Below are 27,861 nucleotides of genomic sequence, written 5' to 3'. Positions count from 1 at the left end.
TTTCGGAAGTTCTGTTGCGGAAGATGGCGGCGGCCGCGAGCACCCTTCTCTTCTTGCCGCCGGGGACTTCAGACTGAGCCTTCCCGGGAAGAGTGGGGACTGCAGGCGCCCTGCGTCCCGGGAGCCCGAACCAACTTGGTTCCTCTGTTAGTGGTGAGGAGGGGCATATCCTCTTGTGTAGGACTCAGGCCCTTCCCGCTGTCAGGATGAAGGCTCAGGGGGAAACCGAGGGTGAGTGACTGAGGGGAAAAGCAGGGGGCGGGACACAGCTGGGGGAGCCAATCTCTGAGAGGAGCTGGGGGGCAGATGCTTCCGCGGGGGCCACTCTCCCGAGGGCTCAGAGTCTAGGAGGCGGGATGTGTGTGAGTTTTAGATTCCGACTGCCTTCCTTGGTGATGGAGAGCTTTGACTTTGGGGAGATGGGGGCTCCCAACTTATGTTAAGGTTTCCTGCTTAGCTAGGGGCAATCATTTGGGCCTCAGGGCATTTTTAGCCTAAAGGGATGGGAGACGCGGCGAGTGAATGTAAAACTTGCTCCTTCCAGAAGAGAAGTGTGAATGATGACATAAAAACAATAATACAGCGCTGTATGTCAAAGTACTGGAGAATGTTTTCGCGTGAATGAAATGATTAGGTACTTATGGTATTAAAAGCCAGCAGTTCTCAAGAATGTCACAGTGTTCACATCTTGTGCTATTGTATATTCTAAAAATGCGTTGAATTTCAATCTTTCAATGTCTGAACTAATTCAGAACTGCTGAAAAACAACTTTCTGTGTAACCTTACATAGATTCTCTGACGTTCCACTTTACAGTTTAAATGCTTCCTTAGCATTTTGGACATAGTTCTGTTGATACAGCTCACTATTATATACTTGTCTTCTCCAATGTGCTCTGAGCTATGTAGATCAGGATCTTGCCTTACTCATCATTATACAGTCCCTGGCACATAATAGTTGCTCAAAAAATGTTTCATTAGAGCATTTTTGTAAAGATATTTATCATCAGGCTTCTTAAGGGAAAGAAGGGGCGGGGTGTGTTTTGAAGGGGAGGAAGAAAAAAGGTATACTTCTTGGTGCAGAGGAATGACAAGTGTAAAATGGAAACTAGATGAGGCAGTTTTGTCTAGTTTGCTCACTGCTGTATCTCCATCATGTAAAATAGTGCCTGAGTGAATGAGTCTTGAAAGTGGGAATTGTCAGACATTTCTCCAGAACTATAAATTGGCTGAAACAAACCAAAAAACAGTTTTCCAGAAGATGAAGGCATTGGAGGGAGGAGTTGAATCTTGATTTAGAAGATGTCACTACCTCAACTCAGATTGCTGACATTCTATACATCTTTCAATGGCACCTTTTCTGTAACATCCCCACAACTAATTACAAACTTTTCCTCCTTTGAATTTCAGTAGTAATGTGTCTCTGTTTTTAAGAACAAATCTCATTTTGCTTTGTGTGACGGTTATTTTCACGTAACTTACCCACACCCCCTCACAGGTGTCATCTCAGGCATATTGTATTTTTACACTGCCGGTGGTCTCCAGCACAGGTCCTTGCTCGTGCTAAGCAGTTACAAGAATTACAGGAGTGTTGGAGGGTGTAGGAGGTTCCTTCACACACTATCCAGGAGCCATTCTTTTCTGCCTTTCTCTTAACTTTTCTGGAAACTCATCCTTTAGTCATTGACATCTTCCTTGTTCATATAGTTTGAGTTTAAATAGGAAAAATCTGAATGGCAAATAAAGCCTGTTTTCTTGATAATACTTATAAATTGATCTCTTAAAATTATGTGAAAAAATTAAAGTCTGTATTTTCACTTTGAAAACCAACTAACCGTAGTTAGGCCATGTTCAAATGTGTGCTCTGCATATATCATATAAGGGATTTCACGAATACCATGAAATTATTTTGTCACTAAATGGTAGTCTTGATCCTTAAACAGCATTAGAGATGGTTCTTTTTTTGGTTCTCATTAAGTTTGAATAGAAAGCAGTCCCCTTCTATGGTGTTTGTTAGACTAGACCCACAATTGTATGTGTCTTCTTGTCATTAAAAACAAATTCTTCATATGTTTTGAAGTAAATCATATTGGAAAATATTTTAACTGAGCTCTTACCAGGATGAAGTATGGGAGTTTTGTTTGCAAGAAAAATTGTGGAAGGTCTTGAAAGAACAGTTGCTAATGATGTTTTCTGATTTATATCTTAGAGTCGGAAAAGCTGAGTAAGATGAGTTCTCTCTTGGAACGGCTCCATGCAAAATTTAACCAAAATAGACCTTGGAGTGAAACCATTAAGCTTGTGCGTCAAGTCATGGTGAGGATTGTGGTGAAGTGGATAAAGTGTTGTGCTTAGATAATTATTTAATAAGCTAAGCTCCCTGTGTAGGCTTTTTCTAACTAGTTATTATGGTGTGTCTTCAGTTTTATTTCTCATAAAATCATAAGCACATGATGGCTTTCAACTTTTAAGAGTCTACCTAAGAAGGAGGTATATTTATAGAATTGTGTTAATTGTGAGTTATGGTACACTGGGGTACTTTAGGCAAAGTGCTAAGAAATACACCTATAAAAGATACACCTGATAGGGAGTTCCCTGGTGGCCTAGTGGTTAGGATTCCTGGCTTTCACTACCGTGGCCCAGGTTCAGTCCCTGGTTGGGGAACTGAGATTCCACAAGGACCACAGTGCCGCCAAAAAAAAAAAAAAAAAAAGATACACATGACAGACTGATATAGAGAGACATTTATTTTTCACTTCCTGTCAAGCTCCTTGATTCTAATGTGCTAATACTGTCACTGTATCTTTTCTGCTAGTTGAGTTTGCAATTCATTTTTAATTAACTTCACCTGTTTACTCTGTGGCCCTCTTTCTCTACAGTACTACTTCTCCTTTCTGAGTCATTCACCAGTATGGGGAGCCCTTAGTTAGGTGGAATACAGGGAGTGGGGTGAGGGTAGAGGCTGGATGTTAAAAGTTCATCCATATGAATCCAGTGGTAGTAAAATGTTACAGGAGTACTTTTTTATGACTTGACCTGGGCAATGGTTATATGTCTGTGTTCACTTTGTAATAATTAACGATCTCTTCACTTCAGATTCATATACTTTTCTGTATACATGTTATACTCAGTGAAAGTACCCCTCTACCAAACCTTACACCGGGTCCAGTGTAAGTTCAGTTTAGTAGATTTATTAGAGCTTAAAATGATCATATCAGTATATAGCCTAGTAAAAAAACTGAATTTGCTGTCAAAAAACCTGTATTTTAGTCTTGACTCCAGTACTTCTACCTAAGTGACCTTGGACAGATTATTTGTTCTTTCTGATCCTCAGTTTCCTCATCTGGAAAGTAGAGACACACAACACCAGTTTTTTGCTGTAGGGATCAAATGAGATAATGGACACCAAAGTGTCATGCTGCTAAAAGATTTCTATAACTAAGTCCTACAGATATCTTCTGGCTCAGGATTGTGTACATAAAAGAGGTTTTTTGTTTTTTTTTAGAAGTCTTAAAGAATGGCAATTTTTCCAGTCTGGGAATTCAGAGGTTGTCATTTTTATACTATAAGGCAGCCATATTCTAGTTTGAAATATGGTCTATAAGTGATATTGTCATTAGGGAGACATTATGACATAGAGGGATTCCAGGTGGCTACTAAGACCCTCTTTTGGGTTACCAGTTCTTGGTTTGGTCACCATAGCTTCCATTGTCTACTTCTTACTTTTGCAGATTCAGAAACCTACTTTTATTGGTACGTAAAAGATTTTGAAGAGTTTTCAACAACTGACATACTAACAAAATTTCAGTAGATTAACGGGGAAATCAGAATGCCAGTTTATTAATTTACAGCAGAGTGTTTGTCTTTCCAGCTACCAAAGTACTGGTATCCATTGTCCTTGCAATGGACAAGGTCCTTGTATATTCAAGGTACAAAGGGAGCTAGATTATTAATTAGTCAGATATTTGTGAGGGTGGAATTAGAGCCAAGAGAGATGGATTTAGGGCGTGGAAAAGTCTGAAAAACTATCCTTGTATCATAAAACTGTTCATACTTCTGGGGACTAGAATGTTGTGCAAAGAGAAACTTCTTCCCTGGATATGTTTAGAAAAACTATGCTAAATTTTTTGCTCTTTGGCTTTTTCTGGACTACGTATCCTGTTTCTTAGAGTCAATCTAGTTTGACTAAGGTCTGGCTGTATTTCTTAGATTACATGCATATCACCTTATTAGATTTGGGAATTGTCCCATCTGAGCCACCCCATTTAAGTTACTGAATCTTAGGATGTAGTCACTTCTACAGGAGGCTGATCTCATTTATTACATTTTGATTCTTCCTAATTTTTCCCTGAAAGTTATCTTACTTTAGATCTGGAAATACCTTTGGTATAGGCTTTTTTTTTTTTTTGGCCATGCTATGCAGCATGTGGGATCTTAGAGATCGAACCCACGTCCCCGGCGTTGGAAGTGCAGAGTCTTAACCACTGGACTGCCAGGGAAGTCCTAGATCTGGAAATACCTTTTTCTGCTTTCATGGATATGGATATGCCTGTATCCATGTATATTAACCTTTCCTCTTTTGGATGGATGGACAGACTAACAGTTAAAAATCTATAGATTATCTAGAATATATAGAAAATATAGAGTATATAGACTATACCATAATATATAGACTATCCTGAAATGTTATTTCTGGGATAATGTGTATGTTTACCCAAAACACTGTTGGCTTTGTTAGTTTTTACCTGAAATGTTTTCCTTCTTAATACAGGAGAAGAGGGTTGTGATGAGTTCTGGAGGGCACCAACATTTGGTCAGCTGCTTGGAGACGCTGCAGAAAGCTCTCAAAGGTTTGTAAACATCTTTGAAATATGCTAATTTCTTTAAAAAAAACCCAGTTTAGGAAAGACTATTTTATACTTACACTAGAAATATAAATTTGAGATAGGTCAACCGTTCTATGCTAGGTGTTGTTCTTGCTTTCATTATGGAGTTGAGATGAGCTCTTACCTGAACTTTTGAAACATTTATTTTTTATCCCATTTTGGAGGTTGGTAGAAACTCAAAAGATAATTGATGGAGGGTAGCTATAAGATTGCAGATAGCAGGGGAAAGTTTTTTTCCTTCACATGTTCTCTCCTAATTAACTCAATAAGAAGATGGACTTTTTGACTCTAAGAGATTTTTACAGTGTTTATAAAGAATGTTTTCAGGCAAGCAAACATAAAATTCAAATCATGAACTTGATTATTCAAGCTTATAATTAGTACTTCTGTCTGTTTTTGAAGGAAAATGAAAGTAAAAACAGATTTTACTCTGATTATCACAAATGAACCTGATTCAGCTGAATATTGTTTTTTTTTAAATTGTGGTAAAATGTATATAACAAAATTTACCATTTTAACCATTTTTAATTGTACAGTTCAGTGGCATTAAGTGCATTCACATTGTTGTGTAACCATCACCACCATCCATCTCCAGAACTTTTTCATCTTCCCAACTGGAACTCTGAACGCATTAAACAGTAACTTGTCATTTCCCCTCTTCCCAGCTCCTGGTAACCACCATTCTATATTCTGACTCTAACAATTTGACTACTCTAGATACCTCATATAAGTGTAATCATACAGTATTTGTTCTTTTGTGATTGGCTTATTTCACTTAGCATAATATCTTCAAGGTTCATCCATTTTATAGCATATATCAGAATTTCCTTCCTTTTTAGGAAAGCTGAATAATATTTTATTGTATGTATACATTATATGTAAATAAAATAACATTTTGTTTATACATTCATTCATTGATGGACACTTAGGTTGTTTCTATCTTTTGGCTATTGTAAATAATGCCACTGTGAACATAGAATATTTGTTTCTATGCTGGTTTTGATGTTAATCTTCCTTATTCTAGCATTAGCAGATAAATGTGTCTTTTTTTTAGCCGCACTGATCGGCATGTAGGATCTTAGATCCCTGACCAGCAATTGAACCTGCGACCCCTTCAGTGGAAGCGCGTAGTCTTAACCACTGGACCTCCAGGGAAGTCCCTAAGTGTGTCTTCTTTAAATTAAAGATAACTTGTCCCAAATGAGTAATGAAAAAGAGAGACGAGAAAGGTGCAATCATTTTTTTCAAATAGATCTTTTTTTTGATCCTTATTACTGCTTAGGCCACAGCTAAGCCTTACCAATGAACTTTATGCGCATTATAAGCATTTGAACTATTGAATATGTTTCTGGCTTTGGAAGGATAGATATACTCTTGAGATGTTTCTGACTCTGAAGAATACAATTTATTTGGAACATCTTTTGTGATTTCCTTTTTTCACCCTTTTGTAGTAACATCTTTACCAGCAATGACTGACCGTTTGGAGTCTATAGCAAGACAGAATGGGTAAGTAGTCTATCTGTAGGCAGAAATGTTTAACTTAGTGTTGACTTTGGGTGGCTTTATTTATGTGTCTTCTATTAATTTTTGTTTTGATTTGTTCCTGCTAGACTGGGCTCTCATCTCAGTGCCAGTGGCACTGAATGTTACATCACGTCAGATATGTTCTATGTGGAAGTGCAGTTAGATCCTGCAGGACAGCTTTGTGATGTAAAAGTGGCTCACCATGGGGAGAATCCTGTGGTATGTGTTGTTGATATTTCACTGGAATCTGTGGGGTTTACTTAGGGACATTAATTTTAAAAGGAATTGTTGGGGTTTGAAATAGCTTGGGTTTAGGTTTTTTTCATGAGCCACTATAGAGATGATGTGATGGGCTACAACATCAGTAGCTGTAGAGTGGAATTTAGTATAATCTGGGTCCATCTCTGACATCATCCAGAGGCTTTGACAAAAGGAAACACCAGAGGAACCCTTTCCATTTCATATCAACAAACATGAGCCGCAATTGAACAATAGTTTCTGGGGATACAAATAATTTAAAGTTCCTACCTCAAAGAACTTATAATCAAGAAGGACAGATAATCTTGTACATAACTAATGTCTCTGAAAAACCCTGTAATAGAGAGGAATGTAAAATGTGTATAACCAGACAGTTGAATATGGATTCCAAGGATGGCTTTAAAGAGAGGTCCTAATGTTTTAAACAAGCAGCTGAAAGTTGATTCCTTTATAAGCTATTTCATATATATTTTAATCTTTAATTTCCTGACCCAACCCATGGTTTACCAAGTAGGAAGAAGATATTTTTGATATCTTAATATAAGAATCTTCTATAGTTTTAATGTTTTTTTATAAAGCATGTGTTATTAATAAAGGAGAAAAACTTTTGATGTCTTCAAGTGTCTTAAAGTAGTTTAAAGTTTTAACATAATTTCTTTAATTTCAGAGCTGTCCAGAGCTTGTACAGCAGCTAAGGTGAGCAGATGACATTTATATTCCCTGATACTGGCAGACAGTGCTATTCTTTTTTTTTTTTTTAATTGCTTTTTTAAATTTTTGGCTGTGTTGGGTCCTTGTTGCTGCGCGTGGGCTTTCTCTAGTTGTGGCGAGCAGGGTCTACTCTTGTTGTGGTGTGCGGGCTTCTATTGCGGTGGCTTCTCTTGTTGTGGAGCATGGGGTCTAGGTGTGCGGGCTTCAGTAGTTGTGGCATGCATTCACAGTAGTTGTAGCTCGCGGGCTCAGTAGTTGTGGCACACGGGCTTAGTTGCTTTGCGGCATGTGCGATCCTCCCGGACTGGGGCATGAACCCGTGTCCCCTGCATTGGCAGGCGGACTCTCAACCACTGCGCCACCAGGGAAGCCCGACAGTGCTATTCTTTATAGCTAAGTTTTGAGGATGGTAGGAAGTTACTTTCCTGAGGAACAAATTTATTTTCTTGGGTCAAGATTTTTCACAGTCTGTACTTGTTCACTTTCAGAATTGACTTAGCTTGATTTTTTTTTTACCCTATTCCGTCTATCCCAGGGTTTCTCAACCTTGACAGTATTGAAATTTGGTTTGGGAAATTCATTGCTGTAGGGGGATGCCCAGATCATTGTTGGATGTTTAACAGCATCCCTGGTCTCTCCCAACTAGTTGCAATATCTCCTGAATTATGATAATCAAAAATATCTCCAGGTATTGTCAGGTGTCCTCTGGAGGGCAAAATCACTCCTGGTTGAGAACTACTGAGCTAACCTTAGGAATTCTGTGTGGAACAAAAATAAATAGAACCTAATTATTGAATCAAAGAAAGCTTGAGAAATTTGAGTCTATACCATGAAAAGAACTTTTTTTCACTTCAACTTTGAGAAAAATTATTTTCTACTTAAGGTATATGGGTCCCATTATAGTAAAGTGCTAGGCTTGAAGACAGTCTCTTTTAGTAATTGATGTTTTTTGCCATTGGCTTATCTTTTCTCTTTGAATTGAGTGGAAATTTTCATGCTTAAATTTAAACCCAGAGTTAACTCTCTGGGAATTTGAGAAAGTCATTACATCTATTTTATATTTTAAATTATAGTGAAGTTATCAGATATCACATGGAGGCGTCTTAGAAAGGGTGTTAATATTGAGGAAATAAGTTTTACACTCAGTCTTCTCAATGATCAGTTTAATGTCCTTATAGCCAAATACACCAGATTTGAACGAGCTTTGAAAAATTGCAGTGTAACATAAAAAATAACATTTTATGATTTCATTAACTCAATAAGTCTAGCAAAGTTGTATTACCAGAATAGTCCAGGAAAAAAATATGTCTGGCTCTAATGTGGAGTAGGAGACCATACCAATTTATGAACTGATGGTGTTCTAAAGTTAATTTGTAGGCATGTTTTAAAGTGGGAACCTTAGGAAGAATATTGGTCTTTACCTGGTATTTTTTTTTTTTAATTAATTTATTTTTGGCTGCATTGGGTCTTCGTTGCTGCGCGTGGGCTTTCTCTAGTTGCGGCTAGCGGGGGCTACTCTTCGTTGTGGTGTACGGGCTTCTTGTTGCGATGGCTTCTCTTGTTGTGGAGCATGGGCCCTAGGTGCCCAGGCTTCAGTAGTTGTGGCTCGTGGGATCTAGAGTTCAGGCTCAGTAGTTGTGGTGCAAGGGCTTAGTTGCTCCGCTGCATGTGGGATCTTCCTGAACCAGGGCTCAAACCCATGTCCCCTGCATTGGCAGGTGGATTCTTAACCACTGCGCCACCAGGGAAGTCCTACCTGGTATTTTTGATCACTTTGTATAGATGGTAATTTTAAGGTAGGGAATATATTTTGCTGCTGCTCTTGCTTCCTTTTAATGTCTTCATGGCACTTTGGGCAGTAAGTGGTCAATAAATGCCCGACCAAGTATCTGACGTTGTCAGAGCAGTACAGCTTTCAAGGGACATTTTTTTTGTTTTTAAGTTTGAAATAGATGTAGAGAGTTAGAATTGTCGAGTTATGTTGGATTCTTGTCCACAAAACCTTATTCGACTAAGAAACCATGCCTGAATATTAGGTTCTAGGAAGCCAGGGGTTCATGGTAGTAGTTACTTTTTCCTGGGGTAAAGCTAGTCATAGGAACATTTTGGAATATGTGGTTTGCCTCCACAGTACCCATTCCCCTTTTCCTTAGGTCTCCCATCTCTCTCCTAGTGTTCATTTTCCTTCTTTGCTCTTATGTTGCCGTATACATGAAAAGTGTTCTATCTGTATACATGAAAAGTGTTCTATCTTCCCAATTTATTTATTTCCATTTTCTCTCCAAAAGTTTTTTTTCCTCATGACATCCAATCATCTCACTTACAGATTAAGAGGAGAAGAAGTGATTTATTTAAACCAAGTCTCATTACTTAAGAGCGAATTACTATATGAGTTATCGGGTCTTTTTGACTATCTTTTATACTGCTTATTAGCACCTCCTTCAGAAAAATGGGGCAGAGAAAGGGATACACTGCATTTTCTTTTCCTACTTTTGATTGATTCTAGAAAACTTTGGGGGAAAAAGAGTAAAGTAAATTATTAAGATTAGTTTTATATAGCCATGATTTTTGGCACTTTGCTGATAAGACTGAATAGTAATTGTATGTTTTATTCTCTTCCCTCTCCCCTGAACTTCTTATAGGGAAAAAAATTTTGATGAATTTTCTAAGCACCTTAAGGGTCTTGTTAATCTTTATAACCTTCCAGGGGACAAGTAAGTATTTTTATTTTTTTGCTTTTTTTGGAAAAATTAGTATAAATCTATAAACCATTTTGTACTTAGAAATTTGCCAAGTCTTCGGCCCTAGCTCATTTGTGATTTCTACTCATACTGACAATGTATAGCTCAGCTTCCAGCTTAATGTCTTTTAAAGGTATATTAAATAAACAAATATCTGCATTAATGGATTATAGTGCTAGAAGATAATCCTTGAGATGTCTTCAACATACTGATTTCTAGGCTGAAAGAAATTGTTATGGAACTGGGTTGCCACTTTTATTTTTTAACCTACCTGGGATTCTGTATACCTGCTTGGCTCTTTTAAGTAGAGATAAAAGTTAGCTTTGGTAGATCAGTAATGATTTTTTAACATTTTAAAGTTTTATTTTGTTTTTTAAATAGATATCTTAGTTGCCTCCAAGGTAGACTTGCTCTCTAGGCTTTCATGTTTGTGTGTGTGTGTACATATATTTGTCAACTATTTAATTCTTGTTTTCTTTATTTACTTTCTAGCAAACTAAAGACTAAAATGTACTTGGCTCTCCAATCCTTAGAACAGGATCTATCTAAAATGGCAGTTATGTATTGGTAAGACTGGCTAAAGTGTCAATTCTGTTTGACCTTGTTCTTAAAGTTTTTCGTCTATGGGGTTACTAGGCTCTTATTTTTCTAAATATATATTATAGATGTATGTTACTATGCATCTGTGTTTTACCTGTATTGTACATCTTGTCCATATCCTTTCAGTTCCCAAATGATTGCATTCCATTTTCTGAGTATCAGTATCCCTAAGTTGTTGGTTGGTATTCCTTAGGTTTTTTATTTTTTTAAGTTTTTTTAAAATTTTTATTTCTTAGGTTTTATCAGAAGACTTGTCAAACCTGGCCTCCCTTTTTTTTTTTTTTTTTTTTTTTTTTTGCGGTATGCGGGCCTCTCACTGTCGTGGCCTCTCCCATTGCGGAGCACAGGCTCCAGATGCGCAGGCTCAGCAGCCATGGCTCACGGGCCCAGCCGCTCCGCGGCATGTGGGATCTTCCCGGACTGGGGCACGAACCCGTGTCCCCTGCATCAACAGGCGGACTCTCAACCACTGCACCACCAGGGAAGCCCTGGCTTCCCTTCTGATAAATAATAGTATAGTTGTAATTTTTGTTCACCATATTACATACATATTACATACAATACATGTATTACATAATACATACATGTATTCTTAGAAATAATCCCTTCACTTTGAAGTTGAAATACAATTGTTAAATGCCCAGGTACAACATAGAGTCATTAGGATAGAATTATAATATGTTTAAGAGCTGAACTCATTATCACATTGTACACTAATACCTTCAGGGCTTAAATATAAGCAAACATAGATCATTTGTCTTGCAGGAAAGCAACCAATGCTGGTCCCTTGGATAAGATTCTTCATGGAAGTGTTGGCTATCTCACTCCAAGAAGTGGGGGTATGTGATTCTATTTTACCTGTTTAGAAAAATGTCTAATTTTAGTTGAGGGGTTATTACAATTTCACCTTGGGTTTATAAGCAGAAGGTGAAAATTACCAGTCATTTGTGTTTCTGGTTTTTTTTAATTGAAATATAGTTGATTTACAGTGTTATATTGGTTTCTGGTATAGAGCAAAGTGATTCAGTTATATATATGTGTGTATATGTTTTTTTTTCTTTTGCACATTCTTTTCTATAATAGTTTATTACAAGGTATTATGTATGGTACAACAGTAGGACCCTGTTGTTTATTTTATTTATAGTAGTTTGTATATGCCAATTCCAAACTACCAATTTATCCCTCTCTCATTTGTGTATTTTTTTTAATGGTTTCTAAGGTGTCAACACCTGCCCTCCCCTAGTTTTGTTTTTAAAATTGTGAAGTAAATTGTTGCTGCTAGAATCAATATTTATGCTTCTGTCATATTTCATAAGCTGCTTTGGATCATTAGTCCTCATATCTGAAACTCTTTTCTTGTATATAGTTTTATAGGAATGGGAATGTTTTTCTTTATTTGTAATTTACCTGATAAAAAAGTAGTGATAAGTTTTATTTTGCATAGGTCATTTGATGAACTTGAAGTATTATGCTTCTCCTTCTGACCTGCTGGATGATAAGACTACATCCCCTATCATTTTGCATGAGAATAATGGTAAGACTTTCACTGTAAATTAACTGAAGGTTTTGCTCAGTGTTTAAAAAATATTTTCAAAAATTTGAATGCCGGGCTTCCCTGGTGGCGCAGTGGTTGAAAGTCCGCCTGCCGATGCAGGGGACACGGGTTCGCGCCCCGGTCTGGGAAGATCCCACATGCCGCGGAGAGGCTGGGTCCGTGAGCCATGGCCTCTGAGCCTGCGCGTCCGGAGCCTGTGCTCCGCAACGGGAGAGGCCACAACAGTGAGAGGCCCGCGTACTGCAAAAAATAAAAAAAATTAAAAAAAAAAAAAAAAAAAAATTTGAATGCCCAGGCCTGCCTGTACTTTCTGGTTTGCTACTCCCAAATAAATCTGCCATCCCTACCAAAGTTTTCCATTTCTACCAGAGTTTGCATCTGATACATACACATACACTCCTACAGATATACATATCTATATGTACACATACATACATAATAATAAAAACTGAATAATTCCTTTTGAATAAGTAAATGAGTGAATAAAAAAATGTAAACCATCTGACTTGAAATAATTCCCTTTAATCATTACTTTAAAGGTAAAGAAATTAGCCAACTTGCTAAAGAACTAAAATAATGGATCTTACTTTGAATTTGTACTTTTTTTTTGGCTGCACAGCACGGCTTGATGGGATCTTAGACCAGGGATTGAACCCTTGCCCTTGGCAGTGAAAGCCCGAAGTCCTAACAACTGGACCACCAGAGAATTCCCTATATTTGCACGTTAATAGACTAAAACATAATGAGAAATGGCCTAATACCTCATTTGGTCCCCTTTTAACTTCAATCATTGACTATCCTATAATCATAATTCTACTTAAATGCTTTCTGAAGTTGGAGAAAATAAGTAAATATTGGTAATGAGCCTTTAAAATTTTTTTTTCCTTTGACTGCATTGTTTCCTGTATTTTGTTTTATTTACTGACAGAAATATTGGTTGGTTAGAAAGATAACTTGTAGTGTTTCTGAGTTATATAGGTATTATAGTATCTGACAAACAAATTAGGGCTGACAAATTTTACAGAAGTTAGCTTTTAGCTTTTTTTTTAATGTTAAGATACTTATAATTTTTTCTTTTTTTTAAAAAATAAATTTATTTTTTTATTTGCTTTTATTTTTGGCTGTGTTGGGTCTTCATTGCTGTGCGCAGGCTTTCTCTAGTTGCGGTGAGCCGGGGCCACTCTTTGTTGTGCTGTGTGGGCTTCTCATTGTCATGGCTTCTCTTGTTGCGGAGCACGGGCTCTAGGCACACGGGCTTCAGTAGTTGTGGCACATGGGCTCAGTAGTTGTGGCTCACAGGCTCTAGAGCACAGGCTCAGTAGTTGGGGCACATGGGCTTAGTTGCTCCGCAGCATGTGGGATCTTCCAGGGCCAGGGATCGAACCCATGTTCCCTGCATTGGCAGGCGGATTCTTAACCACTGCGCCACCAGGGAAACTCAAGATCCTTATAATTCGTGTTACTTTGGAGAATACCATTTTTCTTTCCTTTTCTCAGTTCCTCGATCTTTGGGCATGAATGCATCAGTGACAATCGAAGGAACATCTGCTATGTATAAACTCCCAATTGCACCATTAATTATGGGGTCACATCCAGTTGACAACAAATGGTAAGTTAAATATAATTGTAGGTTAGCAATGTCCATTTATTTCAACCTTAAGCCCAGTAAGAAACGGGTATTACTTTGACTTGGCTCTTCCCCCAGTGGACTTTCTAGAGATGGGCTTTTTGTTTTACCCATTTAATTTCTCTTTTTAATATCTGCATGTTCCTCTTTGAAGTCTGCTCATAGAACACATTCTTATCCTGAGAGAGAAAGAAGAGAACTGTGCTACTTGCACTGGTTTAATGATTGCTCTATGGGATTTTCCTATGGGACTTTATGTTGATTTAGAGCTATACTGAAGTAATAACTAGAGAACGTGCCTCAGGATAGATGTTTGGTAAGATACTCTAGGGTTAACAAACAGAATATTTTGGAATTGGGGGAAGGAAGTTCAAAGAGTGAACTTTTGATAGGTTTTGTGAGTAGGTGGTTATATGATACAGACATGTCTAAGAATGAGTGTTTAGATTTTTCATTTTCACATCATTCAAAATCCCAATCCTCCACCTTTTCTTTTTTTTTGAAGGACTCCCTCCTTCTCCTCAATCACCAGTGCCAACAGTGTTGATCTTCCTGCCTGTTTCTTCTTGAAATTTCCCCAGCCAATCCCAGTATCTAGAGCATTTGTTCAGAAACTTCAGAACTGCACAGGTGAGTTTTAGGAAGCATCAGGAGCTAATAATTGTTATAAAAGTGAAAAGCAAACTTCACATTCAGATTATCTTAGACCTTTCAGTCTTGGCCTCAAAAAACCACTGATGGGTATAGATGTCATGGTGCTTTTGCTTATTAGTAAGTACTTTTTGAATAAATGGGCGAATGAAGTAGAACTCATGAAGGGAAAACTGAGCTGTCAACGTTTGCATCTCACTGTGATCATTGTATTGATCTTTGTTTTTCTAGGAATTCCATTGTTTGAAACCCAACCAACTTATGTACCCCTTTATGAACTGATCACTCAATTTGAGCTGTCAAAGGACCCTGACCCTATACCTTTGAATCACAACATGCGATTTTATGCTGTAAGTAAGTCCTTATGAATTGTTGTAGATTATGTTTGGACCCAAGATCAGAATCTTCCTTTTATAGGATAACTGAGGTCAGATGATGTTCTTTTGGACCGCTGGATCATGTCCTCTTTCCTCAGTCAGGCAGGAAATTACAGAAATCTGTGAAACATACTGAAGGAAAAGCATGAGCTTCCAAGTCAGGAAACAACGTACATTTCATTGTTGAAATTTCAGGTGAAAGTGTCTTAATGGTATTCTGAACTTTTACAAGCACATAAGTAGGTATTAAGAGTTATTGCTGTTTAATTCTTTCAAGTGCCATGAGCTTATAATCTGCAAAGTATTTAATGGAGAAGAAAGTACTGGAATGAATAAATTAAGGAGCGTTTTAAAACCACATCTGGACTTGAATTTATTTGAATGTTTGACAGTAGTCTGGAGTAAGTAATAGTTCCCAAATTCTGGCTCTGTTATAACTATATAGGGTGTTATTAAAAATATAGATTTTGCACTTGTGGTCCAGGGACCTCTCTTATACAGATTTCTGAGGTAATTTTTATATTAGCTAGATTAGGAAACCATTAGCGGAACATTTACAAAGAAGGGGTCTTTTCAGCCAAGCGAGTATTTGGCATTTAACATTAGCTGACCAAAGAACTGACTGTGGAGCTTTAATATTCAGCAAGAAATTGCTGATTTTTGAGGAGTAGGGTTTTTTTAAGGATAGTTTGTGGTTGGAGTACAGTGGGTGAGTAAATAGCATTCGTTTCCTTTGTTCTTTTTGCCCAGGCTCTTCCAGGTCAGCAGCATTGCTATTTCCTCAACAAAGATGCTCCTCTTCCAGATGGTAGAAGTCTACAGGGAACCCTTGTTAGCAAAATCACCTTTCAGCACCCTGGCCGGGTTCCTCTTATCCTGAATCTGATCAGACACCAAGTGGCCTATAACACCCTAATTGGAAGCTGTGTCAAAAGAACTATTCTGAAAGAAGGTACTGCCTTTCCTTTTGATATACTTACTGGTAAATGGAAACTGATTACTCTAGTAGTTCTCTAATTTTGTGGCCCATCATATCACCTGTGGAGCTTTTAAAACTACATACATTTGGTTTTCATACTCAAATGAACTTAATGTGGGAGAAGTTGGGAATCTAGTTCAAGCTCCATGAATAATTTTGATGGAACCAGTCTGTAAATTGGCATTTGGAAACCACTGGATTTTGTTGCAATGGACTTACTCTTGTTCTGCATGCAGCAATATAATTGGGTACCTAAGGGCCTGAACCTTGCAACAGATATATAAGGTAGAATTTGGGATTCTGCAGGAAGAGAGGAGTTCTTGATATCTAAATTTTAGGTTGTTAGGACAGTGGTTCCCACATTTTAGTCCTGAGTATATTTCCTCTCCCCATTCTTTGGAGAACTTAATCATATAGCTTAAAAAGGGATGAGACCTGTGCCCTTCTCTTTTTTCTCCCAGGATGCTGGAATGCTGATGTTTTTCAAACAGTTTGCTATTAGAAATCTTGATACGAATTTTGGCTTCTCTAGTTAACCATAGTTAATTTTTTACTTTAGTTGTAAAGCACTTCAGTGATAGAGCTGTATCAGCACAAATGGTAGGCAAGAAGAAATGGAAGGTAAATCAGGAGACATCTTTTATGGGAATAAGAATTTCTTTAGAAATGAGAAATTTTAGAAAGTTGGAGTAATGACACAGAGCATGTGCAAGTGTCCTTATGACCCTTCTATTTCACATATTTCAATCCTAGGAGAATTTTCCACATAGCTTCACGGTATTTAAAAATGAGTTTTTGTGAGGTAGTTATGAAGTTAGTCCTACAGAGATGCATGCTTTTTCCCAAGAAAGTATATAATCCTTGTCTCTGGGCTGTCAGCCTGTTTGGCTTAGAAACCAATGATAGTGTGTGTGTGTGTGTGTGTGTGTGTGTGTGTGTGTGTGTGTGTGTGTGTGTGTGTGTGTGTGTGTGTGTGTGTGTGTTGGGATTAAGTGCCTTCATTTTAGAAAACTGAAGTTTAGTTACTTATTTGTTTTGGAGTATTCGTAACATACACTGGTAGATTCCTTGGAATCTGATACCTTTAGTCACCTGTGGGTGACATAGTAGGTTTTGTGTATTAAAAAAATGTGTGTGGGATTTAGTTTCCAATGAGGGAGAGAAAATTTCATAGTTAATAATTACCATTTACATGTCTCAAGTCTTTTATTTGGTTGATTATTTTATGATCCTTTTCTTTGCCTTTTAGATTCTCCTGGGCTACTCCAATTTGAAGTGTGTCCCCTCTCAGAATCCCGTTTCAGCGTATCTTTTCAGCACCCTGTGAATGACTCCCTGGTGTGTGGTGAGTTATGTGGGTGGCTAGCACCTCTCTCAGGGCAGCAGTTTGGTCCCTTTATCTTTTTTGGAAAGTCAGAAACTGAAGCTGACTCTATCTTAAATGCCTCCTATATATTTTGTCTTTCAGTGGTAATGGATGTGCAGGACTCAACACATGTGAGCTGTAAACTCTACAAGGGGCTGTCAGATGCACTCATCTGCACAGATGACTTCATTGCCAAAGTTGTTCAAAGGTAGCACTGGCCCTTTTCCATCAGAGTCCCATTAAGAGGTGTATAAGGAATGTTGCTTTCAGTATTAGAGTGAATTGGAAATTTAGTAGGAAAGCATTTAGTCACTGCTTTGAATTCACCCTTCTCTGCTTTTGCATCAGAAGCAATATGAGCTTTTGGTTTTATAAATCTCATTATGAGAGTAATAGGAAGTAAGGTAGGTAACTTCAGGCCCCGCATTAGGGTTCTTTTATGAGGGAGAGAGCTGAAATAAGATGTAGATCTTTTTCCACTTTTTCCTCTGTGTCATTTTTTTTAAAACACATACAATGTGTCACGTGGCAGTATGTGGGAAGATCCTTAAGCCAGTCAGCTTTCCATAAACATTAATATGTAATTTCAAGATTTTTTTGGAGTAGGTACCAGTGGTCTGTTTAGTAAATAAATTTTATTGGAACACAATAAAACATACCTGTAAGTGAACACATCTTTTCATTTACATATTGTTTATGGTGGCTTTTGAGCTAAGATGGCAGAGTAGTTGGACAGAAACCATATGATCTTTGAAAGTCTAAAACATTACTATCTGGTCCTTTAAGAAAGGTTGCTGACATATTCTAGAGCAAAATATTTTCAAACATGTTTATAAACATAAATTTATCTGTAACATCAAAAGTGCTTTGCTTTAAAATAAAAAAGATTTACTGCCAGTGGTAGCACTTTTCACAGTATAGCTTTGGGGTGATCTAAGCCATTAAAGTTTAGAACTTGATGGGTCAAGAGGTTTTTCTAATGATTCATCAATTAAGATAAATTATATATACCATTAATCACATGTAAAGCCCAAAAGGACGGCATTTTCTTACTAAGTTCATTATTACCAGTTTTATTTTAGTTCAGTATGATGTCTAATTATTTGGACTCTTGTTTATGGTTGGTTTATTTGGTGGCACTTCAAAAGAGGTTGATGATTGCCTCTGGTCCAGATTGTTTTGTTTTTTTTTGGGGGGCTGTGCTGTGAGGCTTGCGGGATCTCAGTTCCCCAACTAGGGATTGAATCCGTGCCCCCTGCAGTGGAAGCAGGGAGTCCTAACCACTGGACCACCAGGGAATTCCATCCAGATTCTTTTTATTTTTAATTTTTTTTTGGCTGCGTTGGGTCTTTGTCACTGCACGCAGACTCTCTCTAGTTGCAGTGAGCGGGGGCCACTCTTCGTTGCGGTGCGTGGGCTTCTCATTGCGGTGGCTTCTCCTGTTGCGGAGCATGGGCTCTAGGCGCACGGGCTTCAGTAGTTGCGGCACATGGGCTCCAGAGCACAGGCTCGGTAGTTGTGGCACACGGGCTTAGTTGCTCTGCGACGTGTGGGATCTTCCCGGACGAGGGCTTGAACCCGTGTCCCCTGCATTGGCAGGTGGATTCTTAACCACTGCACCACCAGGGAAGCCCCCAGATTCTTTTAGAATGAGTTTACCCAAAGCTCTGGCATTTCATAGAACTGCTCCTGCCTTGCGGGTTATTTGCCTTGCCTGAAAGCTGCTTATTGTAAACCTTTTGGCATATGTAAGTCTCAGGCAAAATTAAAGCCTGTTTTCCCAAATAAAAAATTGGTTTCATTAGCAGCTAGTGCAATATTAACTTTGTTTTTTCCATCTTATTTTACAGATGTATGTCCATCCCTGTGACGATGAGGGCTATTCGGAGGAAAGCTGAAACCATTCAGGCCGACACTCCAGCACTGTCCCTCATTGCAGAGACAGTTGAAGACATGGTGAAAAAGAACCTGCCCCCGGCTAGCAGCCCAGGGTATGGCATGACCACAGGCAACAACCCAATGAGTGGTACCACTACACCAACCAACACCTTTCCGGGGGGTCCCATTACCACCTTGTTTAATATGAGCATGAGCATCAAAGATCGGCATGAGTCGGTGGGCCATGGGGAGGACTTCAGCAAGGTATCTCAGAACCCAATTCTTACCAGTTTGTTGCAAATCACAGGGAACGGGGGGTCTACCATTGGCTCGAGTCCGACCCCTCCTCATCACACGCCGCCACCTGTCTCTTCGATGGCCGGCAACACCAAGAACCACCCGATGCTCATGAACCTTCTTAAAGATAATCCTGCCCAGGATTTCTCAACCCTTTATGGAAGCAGCCCTTTAGAAAGGCAGAACTCCTCTTCCGGCTCACCCCGGATGGAAATGTGCTCGGGAAGCAACAAGGCAAAGAAGAAGAAGTCATCAAGATTACCACCTGACAAACCCAAGCACCAGACTGAAGATGACTTTCAGAGGGAGCTATTTTCAATGGATGTTGACTCACAGAACCCTATCTTTGATGTCAACATGACAGCTGACACGCTGGATACGCCACACATCACTCCAGCTCCAAGCCAGTGTAGCACTCCCCCAACAACTTACCCACAACCAGTACCTCATCCCCAATCCAGTATTCAAAGGATGGTCCGACTATCCAGTTCAGACAGCATTGGCCCGGATGTAACTGATATCCTTTCAGACATTGCAGAAGAAGCTTCTAAGCTTCCCAGCACTAGTGACGATTGTCCACCCATTGGCACCCCTGTTCGAGATTCTTCAAGCTCTGGGCATTCTCAGAGTGCCCTCTTTGACCCTGATGTCTTTCAAGCCAATAATAATGAAAATCCATACACTGATCCAGCTGACCTTATTGCAGATGCTGCTGGAAGCCCCAGTAGTGACTCTCCTACCAATCATTTTTTTCCTGATGGAGTAGATTTCAATCCTGATTTGTTGAACAGCCAGAGCCAAAGTGGTTTTGGAGAAGAATATTTTGATGAAAGCAGCCAAAGTGGAGATAATGATGATTTCAAAGGATTTACATCTCAGGCACTAAATACTTTGGGGGTGCCAATGCTTGGAGGTGATAATGGGGAGACTAAGTTTAAAGGCAATAGCCAAGCTGACACAGTTGATTTCAGTATAATAGCAGTGGCTGGTAAGGCTTTGGGTCCTACAGATCTTATGGAGCATCACAGTGGTAGCCAGAGTCCTTTATTGACCACTGGGGACTTAGGGAAAGAAAAGACTCAAAAGAGAGTAAAGGAAGGCAATGGCACCAGTAACAGTAGTCTATCAGGGCCAGGATTAGACAGCAAACCAGGGAAGCGCAGTCGAACCCCTTCTAATGATGGCAAAAGCAAAGATAAGCCTCCAAAACGGAAGAAGGCAGACACTGAGGGGAAGTCTCCATCTCACAGTTGTTCTAACCGACCTTTCACCCCACCTACTAGTACAGGTGGATCCAAATCTCCAGGCAGTTCAGGAAGATCTCAGACTCCCCCAGGTGTTGCCACACCACCCATTCCCAAAATCACTATTCAGATTCCTAAGGGAACCGTGATGGTGGGCAAGCCCTCCTCTCACAGTCAGTATACCAGCAGTGGTTCTGTGTCTTCCTCAGGAAGTAAAAGCCACCATAGCCATTCTTCCTCGTCTTCTGCTTCCAACTCAGGCAAGATGAAAAGCAGTAAATCAGAAGGTTCATCAAGTTCCAAGTTAAGTAGCAGTATATATTCTAGCCAGGGGTCTTCGGGATCTAGCCAGTCCAAAAATTCATCCCAGTCTGGGGGGAAGCCTGGCTCCTCTCCTATTACCAAGCATGGACTGAGCAGTGGCTCCAGCAGCACCAAGATGAAACCTCAAGGGAAGCCATCATCACTTATGAATCCTTCTTTGAGTAAACCAAACATATCCCCTTCCCATTCAAGGCCACCTGGAGGCTCTGATAAGCTTGCCTCTCCAATGAAGCCTGTTCCTGGGACTCCCCCATCCTCTAAAGCCAAGTCTCCTATCAGTTCAGGTTCTGGTGGTTCTCACATGTCTGGAACTAGTTCAAGCACTGGCATGAAGTCATCTTCAGGGTTAGGATCTTCAGGCTCATTGTCTCAGAAAACTCCCCCATCATCTAACTCTTGTACAGCATCTTCCTCTTCCTTTTCCTCAAGTGGCTCTTCCATGTCATCCTCTCAGAACCAGCATGGGAGTTCCAAAGGGAAATCTCCCAGCAGAAATAAGAAGCCGTCCTTAACAGCTGTCATAGATAAACTGAAGCATGGGGTTGTCACCAGTGGCCCTGGGGGTGAAGACCCAATGGACGGCCAGGTGGGGGTGAGCACAAATTCTTCTAGCCATCCTGTGTCCTCCAAACATAACATGTCAGGAGGAGAGTTCCAGGGCAAGCGTGAGAAAAGTGATAAAGACAAATCAAAGGTTTCCACCTTGGGGGGCTCGGTGGATTCATCTAAGAAGACCTCAGAGTCAAAAAATGTGGGGAGCACGGGTGTGGCAAAAATTATCATCAGCAAGCATGATGGGGGATCCCCCAGCATTAAAGCCAAAGTGACTTTGCAGAAACCTGGGGAAAGTAGTGGAGAAGGGCTGAGGCCTCAGATGGCCTCCTCCAAAAACTATGGCTCTCCACTCATCAGTGGTTCCACTCCAAAGCATGAGCGTGGCTCTCCCAGTCATAGTAAGTCACCAGCATATACCCCCCAGAATCTGGACAGTGAGAGTGAGTCAGGCTCCTCCATAGCAGAGAAGTCTTATCAGAACAGTCCCAGCTCAGATGATGGCATCCGACCTCTTCCAGAGTACAGCACAGAGAAGCATAAGAAGCACAAAAAAGAAAAGAAGAAAGTAAAAGACAAAGATAGGGACCGGGACCGGGACAAAGACCGAGACAAGAAAAAATCTCATAGCATCAAGCCAGAGAGTTGGTCTAAATCACCCATCTCTTCAGACCAGTCCTTGTCTATGACAAGTAACACAATCTTATCTACAGACAGGCCCTCAAGGCTTAGCCCTGACTTTATGATTGGGGAGGAAGATGACGATCTTATGGATGTGGCCCTGATTGGCAACTAGGAACCTTACTTTTTAAAGCAAAAACCATGGCCAGAGAAAAACTAAGTGTATAGGCAAATCACCATAAGGAGTGAGACAGGTCTGATTTTGTGTTTTAAGAATCTTAAATGGCATGGCTTTGACACCAAGTGGGGTGAATTTAGAAAGGCATAGCCAGACCCTACTAAAGAGACCATAGGGTTTGATTCTGGTTACCACGAATCACTTGTTCCTTTGCCAGAAAAAAAAAAAAAAAAGTTAAAATACTTGCTTATGAAAGGGAGGGGGTGGGAAGGGCTTAGGGAGAGGGAAGGGTGGGAACCAGTTTTGTGGGAAATATTCATATATATTTTTTCTCCCTTTTTCCATTTTTAGGCCATGTTTTAAACACATTTTAGTGCATGTATTTGAAGGGCTGGGCAGAAAATGAAAAAGCAATACATTCCTTGATGCATTTGCATGAAGGTTGTTCACCTTTGTTTGGGTAGTTGTCCATTTGAGGCGTGGGCAAATGAAGGACTTTGGTCATTTTGGACACTTAAGTAATGTTTGGTGTCTGTTTCTTAGGAGTGATTGGGGAGGGAAGATGATTTTAGCTATTTATTTGTAATATTTCAATCCTTTATCTGTTTGCTTTTATACAGTGTTTTTTTCTAATTCTATGAGGTTCAGGGTTCAAAATGATGGGAGGTGGAAGAACGAGGCTTATTTGGTGGTAGGGAGCTTGGAGCTTGTGCTGGTACTGCAGTATCAAGCTGAAGCAGATTAGTCAGAGTCCACCTTTGGAGTTACGTAGAAAACCAAAATGGTATTTTTGTTTTAGGAGGTTTTTCATATGGTTCAGACATCATAGGAATATTAAGAGATATCTTTCTGTGGAGGTATTGATTTATAGTTTCTTTTTCCTTTAAAGAAAGCTGGGCTGGCTTTTTGGGATGTAAACGTGTTTTCAGATGCAGTGAGGTTTAAAAGTGGGACAGCCTCTTTGATCCAGTGGCATGAAAACCAGTACAGAATTAATAGTTCTCCTATTTCTACAATGTGCCAAAAGTCCACATCCCAGCATTTTGTTAGTAGGAGAACTGATGCCATTCCTGAGAGCTGGGCTCCTTGTTTCCCTTCATCACAAGGATAAGGAGTCCAGACTTTAATTATTCCATTGTATGCTCCCTTAGATAAAACAGTAAAAAATTTGCAGCCATAGTTCACTTAAAACAGTTCCAAGCTCACTTGAAGTAATGCGGGGGGGGCCTGGAATGCTAGGTGGGTATGAAGATAAACCCTTGCTACTATGTAGCAACACAATTGGACCTTTTTGGAGGAACAGGTCTGAGTCTGGATTCTGGGGGACATCAATAAGAAGCCCTTCTCATAAATATAGAAATCCAGGAGACCATTTGAGTGCAACACAAGTTCTCAGTATTTGGAGGGTCCTCTCAAAATTCTGCGGCCTTACTTTGATTTTGACACCTGCACTGTGCCATTCCTGATGATTCCATTCAGGTTCTGTGTCAGCAGGACGGGGCATGATCCCCAGCACAACTCTTCTGGATTAAAAAAAAAAAAAAAAGCCAGGTGATTCATTTGTGTGTGTGTGTGTGTGTGTGTGTGTGTGTGTGTGTTATGTATGTGTGTGAGATAAATGGAGTGACTTCATCAGATATTGAAGATTTCTATATTCATCCCTTTCTGCAGGTTGGAGTTAGCATAGAGTTGGAAAATCAGCTTTGGCTTTCTTTCCTGACTGTCTCTGATTTCCTTTAGTGTTCTCCCTTTTCTGGTCATCAGCTCACAACAACTCTGCCACTTTTGTGTCCCAAGGTAATAAGAAGTAGGAAACGAAACATTGCAAAGTGGAGCAAGAAAAGTTATCGGTTACCGTATCAGAGTCAAATGTCTTGGGTGACACTAAGGAGGACATGGGCAAGGTGATACCAGAGTGCTTTATCTTGTGATGCTGATACAGTAGCAGCCTCTCAGACACACAACCAGGTTGGATTTCTCACCTAGTTTTGAATCCTATCCCATTGGTTTCTGCAGGAAAAAAAAAATGGTTTTTAAGTTGGTCTGGGTGGGGAAAATCTTATGGGGAATGTACTGCATAGTATCAGGGGCTCAGCTCCCCCAAGCAGAGCCAACAAATACCAAAATGAGTAAACTGGGAAGCTTTTTCTCTCTTTCTGTCTTCATCCCAGATCAAAGAATCCCGAGTTAGGATCTGGATGAAGGATAAGCCCCTGACTTGTCGATGGGCACACCCCACACACTGACCCAGCATCTGAACTTGCTTAACAGGGAGCCGGGGCTAAACTGCTTCACCCTGCCTGAGAACCAGGGAGCACTGCATTTCTCCACAGGGTGGAGGAGAAGAGGCAGAATAAACCAAGCCTGGGACACCTCCCTCCTGTCTAGGTGTACTCATTCTCCTGTTTCAAAAGACGGCAAGGACATGAAGTCAACTTCTACCTATCTTCTGCTGCTGGAGTCTTTATGTATTCTTAGTTTGACCTGATTCCTCTTCTGTCTTTTGGCTTCATGTTAGGGGTTCTTGGTCAAAACCTGCTCTGATGTACATGAAGATTCCAGGTTCAAAAATCAATTTCTTTTAAAACAAGTATTGGGGGGGGAGGCGGTGGGAATGAAGCAGGATATAATTGCCAAAACTAGGCTTGAGGTTGGTGGCTCTTGGAAGGATTTTCCTTAAGGCCTAGGTTTGAAAATTTAGGGCAGCACTATTATGAATTCTCAAAAGAAACCTTCCAGGGAGCCAGTGAGTCATAGTATCCAGCTGAGTCACTTAAAGCAGATTCCAGTATAGGAAACTCACTATTCACAATCCCTAAGCAATCTCATCTTCTTTTACCTTTTTTTTTCCTCCCCAATCTCCCTCCCCCCTGATTTCTACCCTTGAGTTAGTTTTTTGAGGGGTAGGAAGTACTTAACATATCAGAAGCTAGGTTGGGAAACATGCTCAGTTGCAAAAGCTGAGCTTTAAATTTTGTTTCAAAAATGTACATCAGGAGCAGATGGGGAGGGTCTTTTCTAAAATCTTTTCAAATTTGATTTTCTGTGCATATGGCCGTTCTGTAAATACTTGGGGGTTTTTCATTTTTTTGAAAGTAGATAAAAATCTGTGGGATTTTTTCCCCCCAAACATTACAAAAACGTGTTTATTTACATGCGAATAAATTTCTTTGATAAAAAGCAACATGCCTATGTGTAATAAATTTTTAACCTTTGAATAATTTTTGTTTATTCAGCTTTTTAAAAGTCCAGTCAAAAAATTTTAACTAACAAAGTAAAAGTCTTTGCTGAGTATTACTTGAAATTAACTGGAAAGTATAATTGAAATTAGGGAAACAGACCCGTGAAAGTTTTCATCTGATTTATCTGCTCAAGCCAGTTTTACTAACTTTTGCAGGCCTTCGTCACTAAATTCATCAGCAGTGCTTGCTGGGAGAAAACTGCTCTTAGATGAGATGCAACTAAAATGCTGTTCTTATTTGACTGAACTGAAGCAATAACAGTAAAAGTATCTGGGACGGGAGGAGGCTGTAACATCTAGACCTGGCTTTGTGGGCCTGAGAATGAGTTTCTGAAGCTGGGTTCCTTGCTTAGGAAGCCCTTTCTAGGATAAAAAAATTTTAAAAAGTTCTTGAAGAGTTGGTTCATAAGCCTTCCAGCAAAAATATGCCTATTTTAAAAGATCTCCAGCACTAGTTGCTCTTAAATAAGCTCATCTCTTAATCAGACATTCCTAATAAGCCAGTCACTGAATGTGCAAGTGAAAAGAGGTAAGAAGACAAACTCATCTACTTTGTAATACAGTTAGAAGTGGTCCGGCCAGGACTGCTAGAATTTGTGATAGTTTCTAATATTTTATCTTTGGGATACAATTCTGTAGTTTGTCGCTCTAAGGGTAAACTCTTATTCGTTAATTCATAGAAATTAGATCATAAGTTTTGAGACCTTGAGGGCTGGGGTTGCTAAAATATGACACAATCTAGCTTCTATAGAAAGAGTCATAATGAATGTTACGGCTGGGCAAGCGCCCCCGCCTGCTACTTCAGACACGCTTGTTTCTCCCGCCAAAGTGGCGTCAGGATCAGGTTCTCACCAACCAGAGCCCTGATTGGAGGGCGGGTAGGCACTAGAGCCCATTGGGTGCCTGCGGCGGTCGGGCGGCGGAGGAGCGGGTGAAGCCGAGGCCTTTCTGCCTCACCCGCCCCCACCTCCACCAAAGCGCGCCCCTCCCCCGGCTAAAGGAATGGTCGCCCAGCTCCTGCACTGCACCCCCTGACCCCAAGGCACGAGGTGCGCCTTGCCGCACGTCCCCGGAGCAGAGGGCAGCACAATTGTCCCTCTGTCCTCCTGATCCATGCACAGGAAGATCCACGCTCCGCAGCGGCCCCCCAAGCCTCCCTGCAACACCCGGTAATGCAATTCACGGGGGCGGGGGAGGCGGCAGCAACGGCGGCGGCGGCGGCGGCAGCAGCACTGCCCCAATCTAGAGACAACCAGAGACGAGGAAAATGGCTCCGAGTAGGGACCGCCTGCTGCACTTTGGGTTCAAGGCGACAGTGAGTGATAGGGGAAGGGAGTTGGGTGGCTGGGAAGGACATGTGCGCCAGCACAGGCTATCGGGGAAGCGACAAGACTTAGGGGGCTGGGAGGACAAGACAGACAGCTCAAGTGCTTAGTGAGTTGGTGCGTGCTGTTTGCCCGCGGAGGAGAGGAGAGTGGGCTCGGGTGCTGTGTGCAGTTGTCCTGCTTTCTCTTCTCTCACCGGTCGGCGAGCACGCGCGCACTCGCATCCGCCCCACAGCCCCTCCCATACATAAATACACACAGACACATAGGCACTTCCCTGCCTCTCCTTCTCGCGGTGGGCTTTCCTGCCTTGGAGGCGAGAGCGGGCTCGTGCCGCCGCCGCCGCCGCCGCCGCCGCCGCCGCCGCCGCCGCCACCGCCGCCGCGCTCCGGCTGCTCCCGGGCTGATGGTCGCCGGCTGCACCCGGGGGTGGGGGAGGGGTGGTCCTGCGCCGCCGCCGCCGCCGCCGCCACCACCGCCGCCGCGCGCTCCTCCTCCCCCTCCCCACGCAGTTCCGAGGCCCGGGCGGCTCTGCCCAATGAGGAGCGGCGTTGCTGCTAGGTGGGGAGTGTTTTTGTTTTGGGTTGAAGTTGAGGCAGAGGAGAGAGAAGAGCTAGCGACGAGCAGTCGTCGCCACACCGCGGGAGGTGGAGGAGGCCCTGCCGGAGTCGAGAGGTCTCTCCTCCCCGCCGACGGCCCCTGCCCGCAGCTCCTCTGCCTCCTCTCGGTGCCGGAACTCACGGGCCTGCCCGGGGCCCCCAGTCTTTGCACTCCGCACGCCGCAGCGCCCGGCCCCGGCCGCACCCGCCGGCCCCATGAGGAGGGACGTGAACGGAGTGACCAAGAGCAGGTTTGAGGTGTGCGCTTGGAGGGGGCTAGGGTGGCAGGAGGAAGGCGATTCCCTCTCTCGTGCCCCGAAAAATTCGCTC

General features: G+C 41.1%; 2 protein-coding genes across 6 annotated transcripts in view; both read left to right on the top strand.

Moving 5' to 3' along the window:
* Positions 1-9: 9 nt before the first annotated feature.
* MED1 (mediator complex subunit 1) lies at positions 10-24,781 on the top strand. Of its 4 annotated transcripts, none has more exons than XM_079903789.1 (18): positions 10-231; positions 2,207-2,313; positions 4,769-4,847; positions 6,335-6,389; positions 6,494-6,626; positions 7,333-7,361; positions 10,019-10,090; positions 10,610-10,684; positions 11,483-11,556; positions 12,162-12,251; positions 13,770-13,881; positions 14,405-14,529; positions 14,782-14,900; positions 15,678-15,879; positions 17,156-17,251; positions 17,375-17,480; positions 19,123-19,263; positions 24,538-24,781. In XM_079903789.1, exons 1-18 carry the CDS (start codon positions 207-209, stop codon positions 24,566-24,568), a joined length of 1,671 nt encoding a protein of 556 aa, XP_079759915.1. In that variant the 5' UTR covers positions 10-206; the 3' UTR covers positions 24,569-24,781. The 4 variants fall into 4 exon arrangements, with proteins under 4 accessions (XP_079759915.1, XP_079759916.1, XP_079759913.1 ...); XM_079903790.1 differs by lacking the exon at positions 24,538-24,781 and adding an exon at positions 19,458-19,709; XM_079903787.1 differs by lacking the exon at positions 24,538-24,781 and having other exon boundaries at positions 19,123-24,021.
* A 2,761-nt stretch (positions 24,782-27,542) lies between these two features.
* FBXL20 (F-box and leucine rich repeat protein 20) overlaps positions 27,543-27,861 on the top strand; it is a 111,546-nt gene continuing 111,227 nt past the window's right edge. For both annotated transcript variants that reach the window (XM_079903797.1, XM_079903796.1), the window contains exon 1: positions 27,543-27,789. In XM_079903797.1, the coding sequence (XP_079759923.1) occupies positions 27,748-27,789 (42 nt within the window). In that variant the 5' untranslated portion in view covers positions 27,543-27,747. The remainder of the gene's footprint in view (positions 27,790-27,861) is intronic.

The sequence above is a fragment of the Stenella coeruleoalba genome (assembly GCF_951394435.1).
Source record: "Stenella coeruleoalba genome assembly, chromosome: 19".
Lineage (NCBI taxonomy): Eukaryota > Metazoa > Chordata > Mammalia > Artiodactyla > Delphinidae > Stenella > Stenella coeruleoalba.
Note: the sequence above shows the minus strand (reverse complement) of the source record. Positions and strands in the feature narration are given on the sequence as shown.